Raw genomic sequence first — 17231 nt, 5'->3', positions numbered from 1 at the left:
AGGGGCAGGCTCAACACAGGCGGTGGGGAGGGGCTGTATGTAAGTGTCTTCAAAACGTAGGGCAGCAGCTGTGTTCACAGCAGCATGTCACAAGCACTCAAGGAGGGAGCCACCCAAGTGTCCACTGACGGATGATGGACAAACAAAAGTGGAATAAACACAATGGAATATTACTGTTCAGTCTTAAAAAGGAAGGAGATCCTGACACGGGCTACAGCGTGGATGAACCTTGAGGACATGATGCTCGGTGAACTATGCCGGTCACAAAAGGACAAAAAATGGTTTCCCTTATAGGAGGGGTTGAAAGTAGTCAAGCTCACAGAGACAGAAACTAGGCGGTGCGGGGTGGGGGCCGGGGTGGGAGAGAAGGGGAGCTAGTGTTCAATGGGGACGGAGGTTCAGTCTGGGAAGATGAAAAAGTTCTGGAAAGGATGGAGGTGATGGTTGCACAACACTGAGAATGTACTTAATGCCGCTGAGCTGTGCACTTACAGATGGTTAAAATGGTCAGTTTTACGTTATGTATACTTTACCACAGTTACACAGAAATTTTTTTAAGTTGGACAAAAACCTTGTGTTTGCTGCAAATGCTCGTGTATACCCATTTGGGAACAGTGGAGTTCCTCAGGATGAAGCAACCAGGGTGCCCAATTTGTAAAGCATCTTTTAAACACACAGAAAAAGCAGCTTTTCATCTAATCTGGGAGGAAACAGTCTGCAGTGCAGATTATGGGGCTGAGTGTCTAAGCATCCTTAATTTAATATGACCCCTGGGAGGCTTGTGGCTGGTTTACAGCCCACTGTCTCCTTTGCACTTATTCTTTATTCTTTTTAATTTTTAGTTTTGGCCGCATTGGGTCTTCGTTGCTGCGCGCGGGCTTTCTCTAGTTGCGGCGAGCGGGGGCTACTCTTGGTTGCGGTGCGCAGGCTTCTCATTGCGGTGGCTTCTCTTGTTGCGGAGCATGGGCTCTAGGTGCCTGGGCTTCAGTAGTTGTGGCACGTGGGCTCAGTAGTTGTGGCTCGTGGGCTCTAGAGCACAGGCTCAGTAGTTGTGGCGCACGGGCTTAGTTGCTCTGTGGCATGTGGGATCTTCCCAGACCAGGGCTCGAACCCGTGTCCCCTGCAATGGCAGGCGGATTCCTCACCACTGCACCACCAGGGAAGCCCTACACTTATTCTTTAAATGATGCTAAGAAATAAAGTGTGACTGTCATGCTAGCAGGATTAAGTAATACAAAGACTGACCCTCTTCCCCACTTTAAAAAAAAAAAAGGCTGATAAACACTTAACCCGCATTCTTAGGACCTGACATTCCTTCCCACAGGCTCCTGTGACTCAGCTATGGGTTCACTGCTCAGATAAGAAAACTGTCTCATTTCTGGAGCAGGGTTTCCAATGTAAGGAGCCTCCTGGCTCCCTGGTGCCACTGCAGGCCCTACGCTAACTATACACCCAGAACTAAACCGGTTAGGGCTGTGCCTCTGCAAAACAGGCCCTGCAAAAGTGAGTTATGCTTTCACCGCAAGGAACCGAGAAAAAGACGCAGCAAAGGAGTGGAGAAGCAGAAGGACGTGAAATGGGGAAGAAGACGCAGAAGGGCACAGGGAACACTTGATGAGCTTTGCGGTGGTGACACCGGCTCTGTGAACAGTGACAGGCAGTGGGGGGCGGTCCCCAGGAGCAGGGCCCGGCTCAGAAGGGCCGCATGTGGCTTAATGCTCTGCGGCTGCCGTCTTGGTCTTGGGAATCGTTTACGAACAAGGGGCCCTGCATCTTCATCTTGCACTGGGGCCCCACAAGTTTCGTGCTGGTCCTGACTAGAAGAAAGGTTTGGAGAGACCAGGAGACCCGCCCCGAGCGGGGCAGGGGGTGAGGCAACGCTCTGCTGCGTGTTTCAGCGTCTCCCCGGGGCTCGCTCCAAGCCCCCTCTGATCTGGAGGTAATAGCTGAGGGCATCTATACCTATTTCCAGAAAAGAAGCCTCAGGAGGGGCGTTCCTGCCAATTCCACACGAAGCTTAAGGGGCCGGGTAAGTTTCATCCTGAGTCTCTGAGAAGAAAAAGAGTCCTTTGTCTAAAGCATTTAAGGGTTAAATCACCAATATTCATTTATCCTCCATTAACTGCCCAAAAGATCCATCTCTAGTCTCTTCCACCCCCCAGTGAAAAACAGCTACTGCTGCCCCCCACCCCATGGTCTGCAGGGGTCCCCCCGCCCTGGGTAACTGCACCCTGTGCTCTGAAACCCGCCTGTCCTGCCCCAGCTGGACATCGGAATTGCGCCCAGGAATCTGGTGTTGGACAGAGGGGTGCTGGCCTCCGCCTGACCAGGGACCAGGTGAGCAAAAGCCAGTCCAGAGGCGGGAGGGAAACTGATCTCAGGAGAAACTGATGTGGGTTCCACAAGGGCTCTGAAACAACCCCTGTCCCACTTTCTGGTCTCAGATCCCGGCCGAGGTTTCCTGAGCCATCCCTGCATCTTTCCAGTCAATTTCTTTTCTATTTTTGTGAATTAATGTAATTTGGAATTTGTTTTCATTACTTGCAACCAAACGAGTCCTGAGAAGAGAGGGTTTGACGGCATGTCATACGGTGCAAGTGACGACCTGAGAGCCCGCGGGCGGTGTTCTATTTCAGCAACGACTTGTTGTAGGGGAAATCCACCTAAATCAGCCCATAACCCTGCCCCCTTTCCCAGAAAGGCAGGCTTGTGAAGCTCTAGGCCACTTGTCTCGCGGGGGGGGGGGGGGGGGGGGGGGGGCGGCGGGCGGGGTCAGCCTGTATGTAATGACCAGCGCTGGGTAAACGCTGAGAGAAGCAGAGACCGCAGAGCCAAGTCTGTGGACCACGGAGGTCAGGGTCAATGCCTCCTACAGACCCAGCAGGGACAACACTCCAGGTGGGCAGGGGTCTCTCTACAGAGCCTGGCCCTTCCCCCGTTTGCACCTGCCCTGAAGGCAGCTCCCTGATGCCTGCGGTCAAGGCTCGGGTTACCCTCAGCCCCGCTTTACAATTCCACTTTCTCTCCCATCCGTTTCCCCCCAGCACAGCTAACCCAGACTTCTAACTTGGTAGACGGTCCTCCATCGAAGGGCACGGACTCAGATGTCTGGCCCACGACCTCGGTGGAGGTGGAGGCGCAAATGACAGAGCACCCCATCTCATCCTGGGGCCCCCGCCGGCCAGGAAGCCTCTTTCCTTTTCAGATCCCTGAGCCCTGCAGCCAGAGGCCTGCTCTGTTTTCACATGAGAACTCTGAAAACCAGCCAACCCCTTCAAGGGTCTTTCAGACAAACCCCCTGGAGGTCCACCTTGGCGGGACCCCTCAGGCCACCTGCATTGGGGCGTCCCGTCTGAAGGGCACACCCGGCTTCCCACGTCATCAGTTTCTGGGCGAAGGCGAAAGACACCTCGGAACGGCATGGAATTAACCACCCTTCCAGATGTGGCTTATCAGGTCCTCCTCATCTAAGCATTTCTGACCTGACTCGTTCAGCCGGTCCTTACCCCACAGAAGAGGAGGAGAGGAATCTGAGATTTCCAAGTGTCTCCTGGAGGGGAGGGGAGGGAGCCCTGAGCCCACGTTACCCGCGAGGCGCCTGCAGGTGAACGGGTCATAACCACACCTGGCAAGCTAGAGAGCTCCGCTCTTCTCGTGACACCAGCGCAGGTGCGCTCAGACACTTCTGCTGAGGATTCGGTGGGTAGAGCGGGGACAGAGGCACAGCCAGTGCTGTGGGCACTGCGTGCGGACCCGAAGGATGAACAGGGACCAGCAAGTAGAAGGACGGAGAAAAGGGTTCCAGGAAGTGGGCTCAGAGGCAGAGGGAGCAAAGATTAGGGAAACTGCCAGAGAGGTCTGCACAGCCCACCGCGGAAGCCGCAGGTAACAGCACACAGCCACGCCCCTCCTCAGGCAGGAGCAGGCCCGTCTCCGATTGGCCAGTAAAGATGAAGAGAAAGGGCAGCCCCCCCCACCCCGGGCGGGGCCCCTGGGACGGAGGCAAGAACACCCTGCAGGGTGAGCAGGTGAGCCATTCTAACCCTACAGCTACGGCTCTGGACACGTCAATGACCCCCAGCCTCGTTCTCCTCCCTGAACTGAACTTTGGACTCGAAGATAACACCACAGCTCGCTGTGCCCAGGGCACTTTTACCTACACTGGGTGCTGGGCACAGGTGAAGCTCGCTGAATGAAGTCGGTTCTAGCCAATGGCTTCCCATCTCAGGGTCCTTCGGCCCGGTGGAAATTTAATTAGCACCCTCCCCTTTTGAGCCAGAGGGCAAGAGAAGATGCTAGAACCCTCCAGGGCCGGTGCTTCTCCAATCAACAGCCCGGGAACAGGGTCAAACCCACTTGCCCAAGGCCTGGTCCGAACCTGCCGGCCAGTGGGCTTCTCCACGGCTCCTCCGCAGGCCCCTGCCTCGGGCCAGCGGCCTCCTTCCGGCAGAAGCGGGCCTGGCTTCCCCTCTGCCCGTCTGTGGCCCCAAGCAGGGTCAGCGCCAGCCCTCTCCTCACCCCACAGGCTCTCTCCCTGGGCGCCCCTGTTCCCTACCCATCCCTCGGCTGGCTGAGTTCAGCGTCTCATGGCTATGAGTCACCCCATCCCCGTGCTCCCAGCCACCCTGCACCCTTCAGCCCCAGGCTCCTGCAGGCCACAAGGCCCTGCAGATGCCACTCCCTCTCGGAGGGAAAGGCACACACACCCACCCCCTCCTCTGCCTCTCTCCTCAGGCGTCAGTCTCATCACTGAGGCCAGTCTGTCTGGGCCAGGCTCTCTGTTCTCTCTCATTTCCCATTCTTTCCACTCACTTAACTCAGTTTGTAATTAAAAAGTGATGATGATTAGTTAAGGTGCGCCTCGCTTGTTAGTCTATCAGCTCGGTGGGTGCTGTGCTATTTCCGCCTAGCACTGCATTCCCAACACGAAGCACGAGGCCTGGCCCAGAATCCGCACTCACATCTGAGAAAGGGAGGAGGGAGGGAAGGAGAGGTTAGGAAAAAACAGAGGAGTGGCCCAGGGCCACACTCAGTGGCGTGATGATTGCCTAAAAACTGTTTCTCGGAAGAAAAACAGACCCAGGTGTGCAGTGTTTGCAGATTTCCACGGTGTAAACGCTCTCACCGTGGCCGTGGCCGGCTCCCAGCCGCCAGACCCGCGTCCTGAATGTGTGGCCCAGCCGGCTCCCGCACCGGGACTGACATTTGGTGCCCAACGTGTTTTTAAATGACATCAACTTTTGACTCGATCCTGCCTGGGACTGAAGGCCAGAATGAACTGAGACTTGCAAAACAATGCTAAAGACAAGAGGTTTTGCAGCTGGTCCAGAGCAAGAAGGTGAAGGAAAGGTGAGACCTGGGGACGAACACTGTCCCCCAAAAGATGGAAGAGCTGCTTAGCAACTGTGCAACTTCCGGCGTCTCCATCAGTGAGGACCACACCAGATTCTGTGCTTAGGAGCCGTCATGAGCAAGTTGAAGCCTGTGAGAAATGCTGTTATACCCACTGACCTAACATTTATTTCCCTTCCTAGCAATTCATCCTAATGCCTCAATAGAAGCAAATCTGACACCTACAACACCAAATCAAAAAGGTACTGAGATCCTAAAAATATTCGAAGAAAATGTGTTTTTTCCCTAATATTCCAGGATTATAGAAGTCCTAAATCTACCACAAAACCCAGAAACCATAAAAGATTCACTTGACTCTATCCAAACCAGAAGTTTCTGCGTGACAAAAATACCATAAACAAAATCAAAAGACAAACAACAAACCAGGGAAAACCATTTACAAAACATCCAAAATGCTTCATTTACTTCATGCATAAAGTCCTCCTATAAATCAGTAAGAAAATAACGCCCCCCCCAAAATACACCCAAGAAGGCAAAGGATGCGAAGAGACAGTCCAAAGAAAAGGAAGCACGAATGGCTCAAAAGATTTCAGAGATATTTAACCTCCCTCCTAAAAAGAGAATGCAAATGACAACAATTTCTCACATGTCAAACGAGGAGACATTTAAAAGTATGACAACCCCCTGGGTCAGGGAGGGTGTGGGAGTGGGGCCTCACACCTTATGGATGGAAGTGTGAAAGGGCAATAAGATCTCTATGGAGAGCACTTTGACAACATCTGTCAGAATTAAAATGCAGCCCAGTTTGACCCTCCACTTCTAAAAGTTTCATGTGTGGGGGAGTTTCATTATATATTATGTAATAACAAAGACTGGAAACAACCGAAATGCCCCCTTGGAAGGTGACTTGTTAAATTATTACACAGAAAAGAGTGAGGGGCTCCCTGTACTGATACGCACCCATCCCCAACACAGGTGAACAAAAGGTCTGAAACAGTGTATACGAACAGCTTGTGAGAGAAAAATATATAAATGAAAATATACTTGGAATATTTCTGGAAGGATACATAAGGAACTGGTAACCATGGCTGCTTCCAAAGAGGGAAACTGGAGGCAGAGATGGCGAGAAATGTTACTTTTACTGTTTGCTTTTGGTCCCATGTGATGCATTGTCTATTTCAGTAAGTTTCTAAACACAGTCACGGCACAAAGATGTTCACTGTTGTGTTGTATATAGTAGACACACGAAATAAAATCACACTAGGATGACCTACCGGTGAGTTATTTCTAAAGATATTCCTATTGTGATGACATTGTAATTATTTTTCACCCTAATTAAATCGTACTGAGTCACTTTAAATAACTTCTAATCTTGAGCCCCAGAAAAAGAATTCAAATTACTTCCTGGGGTATTTAAACAACTCTCAGGTTACTTACAGGATAAAGGCCAGCAACCTGTGAGAATTCTTGGCGAACAGAAAAAATATTAGAAGACTGGAGATAAACATCTTAAATTTCACGTACAGAAAGAGAGTGTTGCTAACATTTATGGTAGGCAAAATTCTAGGGGTTATTCAAGGAAGTGGAGAGCACTAGAAACCAACAAGGGTTCACTCTGAACACTGCAGGATAAGATAAACCATGCAAATCACTGGGAGGAGTATTTTAAAGTCAGCAGAGTTATGTTAAGCACTGACAATCTTTCTACGCGGCTGGGGATAAAACACAGAGCAATGAACGGCATTTGGAAGTTGAGGACCAACTTTCTGGTCCACTCAAGGCTGGTGAACTGACTTAAAATCCAAGACAACACTCAGTGTTAAGACTGCCTTGGACGGCTCAACATTCTTAATCAAAGGAAATAACAGGTGAAAATGTTTTGAAGACTTGATAGGGCAGCACAAAAGAAAGGTGGTGGCACCGGCACCATCATCATCATCATCATCATCATTATTACTATTCCGAAGGCATTGCAAATTCTGGTTAACAAATACCAGGGACCAAGGCAAAAAATAGAAACGAAAAAGATCCTAACAGGAGAGATCTAATAACCCCAAACTAGCAAGATGGAACCTACATGGTGCCCCACGTCACACGAGCACAGGCTGAGAAAGCCGTGACATAACAGGATCCCATCGAGGCCCCGAGGTAGACGGATGACACGTCTACTGAAAGCCTTAATGATCGACTGTAAGCTTCATTAGTGAAGTGTCCAGTGTCTTCTCTTCTGATCAGGACACGCAGGCCGTGCCTATTGTGTTCTGGGTGCCATGCTTAAGAGATACATATGCCACGTGGACCCAGCAGAATGGTGAATTCTGTCCCGTATGGAAGGACTGAAGGAGCTGGAGATTTCTTAGCCAGGGAAGAAACCAGTCCTTGGGTATCCTCAGGTATCTGAGCACATATTATATGAAGGAAAAAGAATCATTCGGAGGAGAGAGCTGCACAAACAGGCATGAGATGACCCGAGTTATGTCCACCAAAAAGCACGACTCTCTGCAAGGAAGACTAACCAGCTAACAGGGGTTCTGCGCAAGGCACAGCCACGCCGGGGATGCCACCCAGGAGGGGAGAGACTCTTGTCAGTTCCAAGACCCCTTTTAACTATAACAACCTGGGACTCTATCTGCCTTGACAGTTTCACGTGTGTAAACGCTATTATAGCCTGTATACTAGACTATACAATATATGATATAGATATTAATGATATATATCTAAAACATATATTTAACATAATGTAATATGTGCCTGGTGGTTCTTCTGTATCCCCCTCCCCATCTAATACCTGAGGAGAGAACTGGCCCTCTATCGCAGGGAGGCACACACCTGCTGAAGGAAGTCTGATGATAAAGACATCGCACGGGGCTTTTGTGAGTGGGAAGATCGCGGCGCTCAGTGGGGGAAGATGGTACAAAAGGCAACTTCTCAGACCCTGAATTTTCATCCACTGACAGAAGGAGAAGCCTGTCACTTCTGCTTCCACTTGCAAGCCAAGCTGACAGGCACTTGACCTCTGGAATCAGCACCCATCACAATATGCATTCCACGTCAGTGCATCTGATACAGGATCCAGCGGACACCGCCATCAGAGGAGAAAGCCGGCCTCAGTACGAGCCAAAATGTGCTTAAAAAGCTCCTGAAAGCATCGGTTATGGAACAGAACGGTCCTTTATTTAGATCTTATTTGTGCGTGAAAATCAATATGTCCTTTCTAGTCTTTATCTTACAGGAAAATGCGTCTCTACCTATTGCCCCCAAGTGTTCACCTCCCGGACTGCCTTGTCAGCTGTACATAACTGACGCACCCCAAACCATGCTGCACACCCTCATGCCATTTTTGACCCCCTCGAGTGCTCACTTGGAATACCTGTCCGGCTCTCCAAGGCGCCTCCATAGCCTGCTTTCAAGAACTGTTCTCTAGTTTTCTACTCCCACCATCCACGGCAGGGTCCCCACTACTGAGACAATGATACTCTGACCCACCTCCTTGGAGGCTGACTTCCAAGTTGGCCTCCCCTGTGACCCCGGAACAGAGCACCCTCTACACACACCTGCTTCCATCTACATCATTCCTCCTGTACTTCAGAAAGAGGCTCAAAGTATTTGACAAGTTGCAAATCCTTACTTTCACAGACACACAAACAGTATTAAAATAGTCACTGTTCTTAAGTTTTCCGTGCTGGTAAACGACAACCAGATATTGACCTCCGTGGATGGGAAACAGTCACAGAAACGCCTTGGCAAAGGACAAGCTGACCGGCGGGATCAAGGTGAACCAAGCTAGAAGGATCTCCCCACTAACAGCTAAGCCAGACAGTTCCCGGAGGACAGCTCATTTCTCGCCAGGCTGGTGCAAGCTGAAGACAAGGGTTATGATGATGTAAGGGTTTCATCTTACACATCCGTGCGGCACAACTGTTCACTAGCACACGTTTGGGGCGGGGGGGAGATACATGCACATAGATGATTATAAACTGTCAAATTTCAGTCTTGCATTTAAACAACGCGTTTCAAACTCTGCCCAGAACTGCTCAGAAGTGGGAGAAAGGTCTACATTTACTTTGAAAGGCAAATTAGTTATTTAAAACACAGAAGGGGCACAATAACACAAGTTGTTTGACACACTGGCATACAATCTCTCTTGTATGTTAAGAAATCCAGAAAACTGTAGATGTCTTAGGCATCGATTTTCTAGTACTGCCCCTTCTCCATCTCTATGACGGCCACATATCTCTGGCAAACACTCCGACTGCATTTCCCAGGATACAGCACCTCTGCTAGAGGGCCCCCCTGGGCTGGAGCAAGTCAGATGTCCAGGTAAAGCTGGCCAGGATCTGACCTCAACGCCTGGACAAAAGGGCTGCTGTGTGACAGCAGGGGTGGTCCCGAAACGCCACAAATTCTTAGCATCCTTCCTATACTCCAGTGGTGTTTGCTACAGTCCCGAGAAGACACCTGAAGGAACACTGGGGTGGCGAAGTCCAACGTGAAATACGCCGACCGCTGGGGAGGACTGAGCTCGGGGAAAGGGAATCTTCGAAAGCTGTTTGCTTCTCTGGCTACAGTTTGAGCTCTTTAGTCAGCTTTAGTCTGTTTCCAAAGCCAGCGCTGGATGGCTGACGTGTGCCCAGAAGAACACCTGGGAATAGGAACTATTCTGGCCGAGGCTGTTTCTTTGTGGGAGACTTGGGGACAGCTGGCCCGGCAAAGGGCAGAGCCTGGGGCCGGGCTCCAGCGGGCAGACCTTGAGAGGGGCGTCCTCCAGGGCCAGCTGGTGACCCATCAGGCCTTGCCCTCCGCGGGCCACCCCTGCCTGAATGAAGCGACAGCTCGAGGGTGGGGGAGGGAAGCTCCAGCCTTTGCAGAGGGAGGGGCGCCCCTTCCGTGTGTGCTTTGGGACAGGAGTTTGGGTGCCAACTCGGAAGGCTAAGGTGCCCCTTGGCGTAGGTAGGCAGGGCCACCGCAGAGCGCTGCCGGAGCCCGGCTTCACACCCGGGCAAACACATCCGTTTGGGGGGTGGAAGGACAGCAAGCCCACGTGAGGTGCGAGGACACGCGGGCTCGCACCACTGCGGGGACCCGGGTCTGCACGAGGGCGCGGGGAAGGGCGCGAGGACCGCGGAGGGCACAACGCTCGGGAGCGGGACGCGGGGCCGGGGCGGTCGCGGCCCTTACCTTGCTGACCACGTTTTGTACCAGGCCTGTGCGGAGGCCGTAGTCCCACGCGTGGCAGTCGCAGTTGGAGGCGTTGTCCCCCTTGTCCGGAGGGGACGGCAGGGGCGGCGCGTCGCCCCCTTCCGCGCCGCTGCCGTTGCCGAGGGGGCCCGCCGTCCCCCAGGCGGCGGTGGAGAAGGGGGTGGTCGGGGGGCTGGTCCAGTTGGCCAGGTCGCCGCCGCCCCCCCGGGCCGTGGCCGTGACCCCCGCCGGCTCGGCGCCCTTGCCGTCCTCGCGGCACCAGAAGTTGGGTTGGTCCAAGAGGAAGGAGTCCGAGAACTGGCTGAAGCCGATGAAGAGCGCCGGGATCCAGGTGAGCAGCACAAGGGTCTTCTGGTAGCCGCCGCCCAGGCCCCCGAGGAAGGGCAGCACCGACCCGTCGTAGTCCAGCAACAGGAGGCTCGGGTGCGGGCCGCCGGCGGCGTGCGGGGCGGGCAGCGGCTGGATGTCGCCGCCGCCGCCCGGGCCCGCGCGTCCCCCGAGGGGCGCCGAGGCCGCCGCGTCGCCGGGCGGCAGGGCGCCGTTCTCCTCGGCCGCGGGCGGCAGCCGCCCAGGGACGCCGCCCGCCGCCTCGCGCCGCCGGTCTATCGCCATGGCCCGGGTTCGCGGCGCGCGCAGAGGCGCATAGAGCGCAGCGGAGGCTCCCGCGGGGCCCCGGGCAGAGCGCGCGGGCCCGGCGCCGCCGCCGCCGAGGAGGGCCCGCCGCTCGCAGGGACGCTCGGCTGCCGCGCGCGTCACTGCGCCCCCATGGCCGGCCACCCGCGCCCGGGCTGCGGCCCCGGCGGGCGCCGGGCGGAGGGCGGGCAGAGGCCGCGGCCCTCAGCCGCCGCCGCTCATCGGCTCAGAGGCCCGGGCGCCGGCGGCCGAGCCCTCCGCTCTCCGCGGCTCCGCGCCCGACGCGTGAGGAGGAGGAGGAGCGGCGCCGCGCCTGTGCCTGTGCCTGTGTCGGCCGGCGGGAGCCCTGCGGAGCACGGCGCGGGCGGCTCCGCGCTCCCCGCGCGCCCGGGATGTATTTATCCGACCCCAGCGCCTCCCGGAAGCCGCGAGCTCGATGCCAGCCTGCCGCGCCGGCCGCGCTCCCCGGCTCGGCTCCGCGGCCTCCCTCCGCCTCCCGCGTCCCGGCCCGCCCCCTCTCCCCCCGCGCGGTGGAGGTAACGCGGCACCTGCTGCGCCGGCTCCTGCGCGCGAGCGCCCCCTCCGGCCCGCCGCGCCGCCGCCGCCACCGCCGCAGCAGCCGGGGAGGGGCGGGGACACGGGATGCCCGGCCGCAGGGCGCGAGGATCCCCGCCAGGCTCCGCTCCGCCCCCGGCAGGGAGAGGAGGAGGCGCCACGACTGCGGGCTTGTGAGGCTGGCGGCCCGGAGGGGGCGGCGCGCGCTGAGCGGGTGACCGGGTGGTCCTAAGGCTCGGCTCCCGCGGTGCCGGCTCTCGGTGACCTCTGTTCTCTTCCCAAGTGCCCGCCACCAGCTGCCCGCACCCCACGCCAGGTCCCGAGGCCAAGGGTCGCCAGCGTTCGGGAGCAACCCTCTTGCGCTGTTTCGAGGTGCTGACACGGTTGATTTTCGAGTCGAGGGGGCGCATTTGCCAATTTCAGGTCGTGTGTGACCCGCAGCGTCGGGTCACCCGCGACCGCCCACAGCACCCACTCCCAAATCGCCATTTCTCGTCCCACTCCTAAAGGAATGCTATGTAAGCACGAGGCCGGAAGGATTTATTGCCAACACCGAGTTATATGTACATGGCCGTGAACGGTGCTGGTGTCCCCAACCCCCTCCCCAAGATGAATTCCGGTCTCCGGCGGAGAGCACAGGCGCACACGCGGAGGCCGGACCCCCCTCCTCTCCCGCAGTCCCGCGCAGACCGCGTTGGGCAGCGCCGTGAGAACAACACCGCCCTGCGGCAACCGGCCGCGTTCGCGTGTTTCCTACTGCGCCTGGTCCGGCGGGCCCCTTCACCAGGCGTGCCCAGTGATAGGACCCTTGACGTTCTGAGAAGTTTATTAATGGGTGTCTCTGATAGAGCAATCCATTTCCAGCCTTGTTTGGGGGGGGGGGAGTGGGAGAAATGCTTTTGCTTTCCAAAAGAATACACTCTAAGCTGCATATACTGAACATACTCCTGCATTTCCATTATTTGCTTACATTTTTAACCTGCAGTTCTTTTTTGTTACGGGCAACACGTACTTACAATTTAAAATACTTGCACACCAGAGAGAGATTTCTTTAAACGCCTTCTAGCGCACCGGGCCTTGGGGGCGGGGGGGGGGTCGTGGACTCTGGTGTGGCTGAAAAGGGGAGATTAGATACGCAGGGGCAAAGGAAACACCAAACCTCCGAGAGATGGGTCCCAAAACCTGCACGTATTTTAACACTAAGCACTTGTTAGTGTTCAGTATTTCAGTAAAGATTGAACTTTGCAGGGTTGACTTTCTGATACACACTCTCACTCAGTCCTCATGGGACCCCCAAGAGGTGGGTCTGCAAGATGAAGCTGTAGGGTTAGGGCGTTGCCCGCAGCAGAGCCAAACTTCTGGCTTGGAACCAGATCTTCTGACTTTGCACTCCAGGATTTCTCCGTTTCAGAAGGCAGGGGGAACAACACCAACAAAACCTCAACAAAGCAAGCAAAAAACCAGCGAGAAAATCATAGGAAAGAGTTTTAAAAGATATTTGTCAATATGCATTTTTAGGTGGGAGAAGCCCTAGCGCTGGGGCGGTGGGGGGGGAGTTTCATTGCCAAGCTGTTACTAGTTCTTGTCTCAAAAAGGTGATAAAAATCCTCAAATGGTACATTCCGAAGATTTGGGGACACACTCGAAATGGTTCCCTTTAAAACTCAAGCTAAAAGGAAGCCACATAAGATGTTTGGGATTAGTCAGCTGCAGCACTGACCCAGGCATTGTAATTAAATTGCTGATTAGATTAGGGGTTTCCCTAAATCCCTCTTGGATCAATATGCCCCCCAAATCTAGTCAGGAAGATGAAAAGGTAGCAATTAAGCTGGTCTATAATTTATTAAGACATACCACAAAAAGTGACCTCACGGAGGGACCTAGAACCAAAAGAGCAAAGAGAAAGAATTGGAAACTCTGATGGCTGCCGGGTTCACTGGCTCCTATACGGCAGCCACTCAGGCACCTGCTATCACATTACCCTAGTCTACTTTCCTGCACTGTAGTTTTCACCAAGTGCTAGTTTTCTTGTTTACTTATTTATCTACTGCCTCCTCCCTCTAGACTGCTCCTGTACTCGGCTGTATTTCTGGTGCCTGACACATGCAAGGCAATATGTATTTGCTGAATAAATGAGTATATCCAGTTACTATCACCGAGTCATATAATCTGTTGGGATCCTCCATCTCTGTTTACTTTGCTTCTTAAGTCACCAAGCAACCTTTTCATGTTTGTTTAGTCTCTCAAATATAGTGCTCAGATCAGGCAGCAGGAGAATTCAAATGATCTTGACAATTCTATGCCTTCGTGGAAGTTATTGCGGTTGGTGGATTAGCTCCCAATGTGAAGTTCTTGTGGGCAGTTATCAGTCTGCAGATGGACGGTTTGTAGGCCAAAAGCAGCTCACAGACTACACACGATGCTTCCAGAAAAATGCCAACATTTGAAAATCGGGAGATTGAACTTTTTTTAAGTACATCGCAGAAGCCCTGGCCCTTGTCATGCCGTGTTTCCTTGGAGGGCAATGGAAGGACAGGAGTTCTCCAGCTCGCCTTGTTTCTGCTGGGCACACAGGGATGTGAGTACACGTCACTTGTCTGGCCCCGGAGAACATCTGAGACTGTGACCCTAAATTTATGTTAGTATCCCGAACTCACTGATCTCTATTTCTCTTCCTTTGAAAGCACGTTAAATAATCTGTCTGTTTGTAATTTTCTTAAAACTGACAAAGTAACAAGAAGAAATAAAAGATACAACCAAATCACCGATGCACTTGAACAATTTTATTTCCTTGGAGATAGCAGGAGGAAAAAAGATATTTAGCTTACTTCTAAAGTTGACAGAAATCTAATTTTAAATCCTCCATAATTCTGTAAGAGTTAGTTTCAAGGAATTGGTGTCATGGTTAATTAACTTAAAATGTACAAAGCAATCATAGCAAATGGATTTCACATTGGTTTTTTTACCTGTATGCTCATGTTTCTTCTTTATACTTGAAATATGGATAGATATATTTAAAAATATGACATCCTTTTTTTTTTTTTTTACTGCAGTTTGATTTCTTTCTTTCAGTTAGCTATTTGAAAAGTAGGTTATCTTGATTTTTGGAGGATGGGAGAAAGTGATATGAAATTACTTCAAACTCTACTTGTGTACACTTGAACATTATTTACATCATTCTTTGACTTTTGGAATGTTAACTTTGACTAACAAGGAATTTGACATTTACAAGACCTATCATAAATGAAAATTCAAAAGCTATTTTTGTTCTGTTGAAGAAGTAATAAAAATGTCACAAAATCTATCCAAAAAAAAAAAAAAGAACTACAGGTAATATCTTGAGAAGAACTACTTACTCGTGGAGTACAAGCCAATTCATTCTTCCTGATCAAAAGACCAAGTGAAAAGAATTAACAAAGTGAAGATAAGAGTTCTATGCAAAAAGCTATTCAATTGTAAATGTGATTGATAGGGCCGAATTAAAAGCTTGGTTAAAATTTAATTTTGAACTCTTATTGAGTTTAAAAACAGTCAGTATAACAAATTGATCTAGAATTGGAGGTTGGCTTTTGTTTGCTAAAAATCACAGATGTCACGTTTGCCTTATCGTGGTTAAGAATGTTCATTGTGATATCATTCATATGTAGAATCTAAAATATGATACAAATCAACATATCTATGAAGCAAAAACAGACTCACAGATATAGAGAACAGACTTGTGGTGGCCAAGGGGGAGGGGATGGAGAGGGAAGGAATGGGAGTTTGGGAGCAGCAGAGGCAAACTATTATACACAGGATGAGTAAACAACAAGGTCCTACTGTAGAGCACAGGGAACTATAGTCGATATCCTGTGATAACCATAATGGAAAAGAATCTGAATAAGAATATGTATGTGCGTGTGTGTGTGTGTGTGTGTGTGTGTGTAAGAGTCACTTTGCTGTACAGGAGAAATTAACAGGACAACCGTGTGGCTGTGTCAAAGGGATAAGCTCCTGATTTGAGCAACAAAATAAAGTCGTGTTGGTTAATAACCCAAAGTATGAAAGAACTATCCCCAGATCCATACTGATATAAACAAATGATTGAATAAAGAACGAAAGAAATGGGGAAGAAGGGAAACATCTCCCCCGTGGAAGAACTGTAGATACTGTGTGTAGGTACATGACCTTCGAGAAGGTGGAGCATTAACTCAACACTCATGAAGTGCGGGCTGCATACAGTGTTTCCTTCCAAAGAGGACATCGACAGGGACAAGTCATCCTGAGAGCATGTAGCCTTGACCTGGTGTGATGAGGAGGGCCTTTACCTCTGGGGTCTTCCTCCCCCAAACCCATAGCCCCACTCTAACCAGGAGGAAAACACCAGGTGAATCCCAGCTGAGAAGTTCTACAAAATACCTGACCAGAACTGAAAACTGCCCAGCTCATCAAAAGCAAGGCAAGTGTGAGAAACCGTCACAGCCCAGAGGAGCCCAAGGAGACGTGAAGATCAAGTGGGATGGGATCCTGGAAGAGAAAAAGGACATCTGTCAACACTAAGAAAATCCGAGTGAACTATAGACTTTAATGAATAAAAATGTATCAGTATTGGCTCACTCGTTGTGACAAATATACCAGACTAATGTAAGATGTTAATAACGGGGACATTAGGCGTAGGGTATATGGAACCTCTCTGTACTATCCTTGTAATCTTTTTCTATAAGCCTAAAAATATTCTAAAATAAAATTTTTAGTTTTTTAAAAAAGGTGATTTAACACTCTTTCCAAACACGATTTCATTTTAAGCTCTAAATCAGTAATTTCCCTCTGAATAGGTTCTATCTTTGCGATACATTTTTAAAAATTTTATTGACGTAGAGTTGATTTACAATTTGTGATGATATTTTTAATCAAGTAAAGATTTCATGGTTCGGAACTCAAAGTCGATGGGGGAGCAGAAGAAAAACAAAAAAACAAAGAAAAATAAGTTTTAATAAAAAGCTTGTTTTAGTAAGTGATTTTTTAAACTACTCCAAAATGTTAAAGACGCCAACAGCACTAAACCTGCCTGCTGTAGTCCAGTCTCCGGTCTGTCTGAAAGGCCGGCGGCGTGGAGGGTGAGCCTTGAGCCCTGTCTGAGGGTCATGACAACTAACTGCTCAAATTCTCCTGTTTCATTCTAGTTTACATTTCCATCTTTTACCAAGTTTTGATCATTGACCCAGAAATGCACTTATATCCAAGTTTTCCTTTAATTTTTCAGTGTTTTTTCCTGCGGCCTTGTTAACCTCCTCAAAGATTCCATTTCTTTAAAGTTAACATAGAGCCTTCAGGGAGGCTGCAAAATTCATGTGTGTGGAACAAGCAGCCGCTTTTAGCGAACAGAATAGAGCGGCCGTAGCCTCCAGGTTCGTGGCCTCTGACAAGAGCGTCTCCATCAACCAGAAAATGCTGGGAATATAAATCTAAGGGCATTCAGGGAGAACTCCATTTTCCAGTGGACGTCCCTGAAG

At 51.2% G+C, this 17231-nt stretch overlaps 1 protein-coding gene across 18 annotated transcripts in view; it reads right to left on the bottom strand.

The window, feature by feature from the left end:
* The window catches only part of SLC22A23 (solute carrier family 22 member 23), a 142387-nt gene extending 131158 nt beyond the window's left edge, over positions 1-11229 (bottom strand). For 3 of the 18 annotated variants that reach the window (XM_060163776.1, XM_060163775.1, XM_060163777.1), the window contains exon 1: positions 10531-11199. In XM_060163776.1, coding sequence (XP_060019759.1) covers positions 10531-11163 — 633 coding nt within the window. In that variant the 5' untranslated portion in view covers positions 11164-11199. Of the gene's footprint in view, positions 1-10530 lie in introns of all 18 variants that reach the window. The other 15 variants (XM_060163785.1, XM_060163784.1, XM_060163779.1 and 12 more) reach the window with 13 other exon arrangements.
* Positions 11230-17231: the final 6002 nt, after the last annotated feature.

Source organism: Lagenorhynchus albirostris, chromosome 10, assembly GCF_949774975.1.
Source record: "Lagenorhynchus albirostris chromosome 10, mLagAlb1.1, whole genome shotgun sequence".
In the NCBI taxonomy this organism is placed as follows: domain Eukaryota; kingdom Metazoa; phylum Chordata; class Mammalia; order Artiodactyla; family Delphinidae; genus Lagenorhynchus; species Lagenorhynchus albirostris.
The sequence above is the reverse complement of the archived record's forward strand: the minus strand, read 5'-3'. Positions and strand labels throughout refer to the sequence as shown.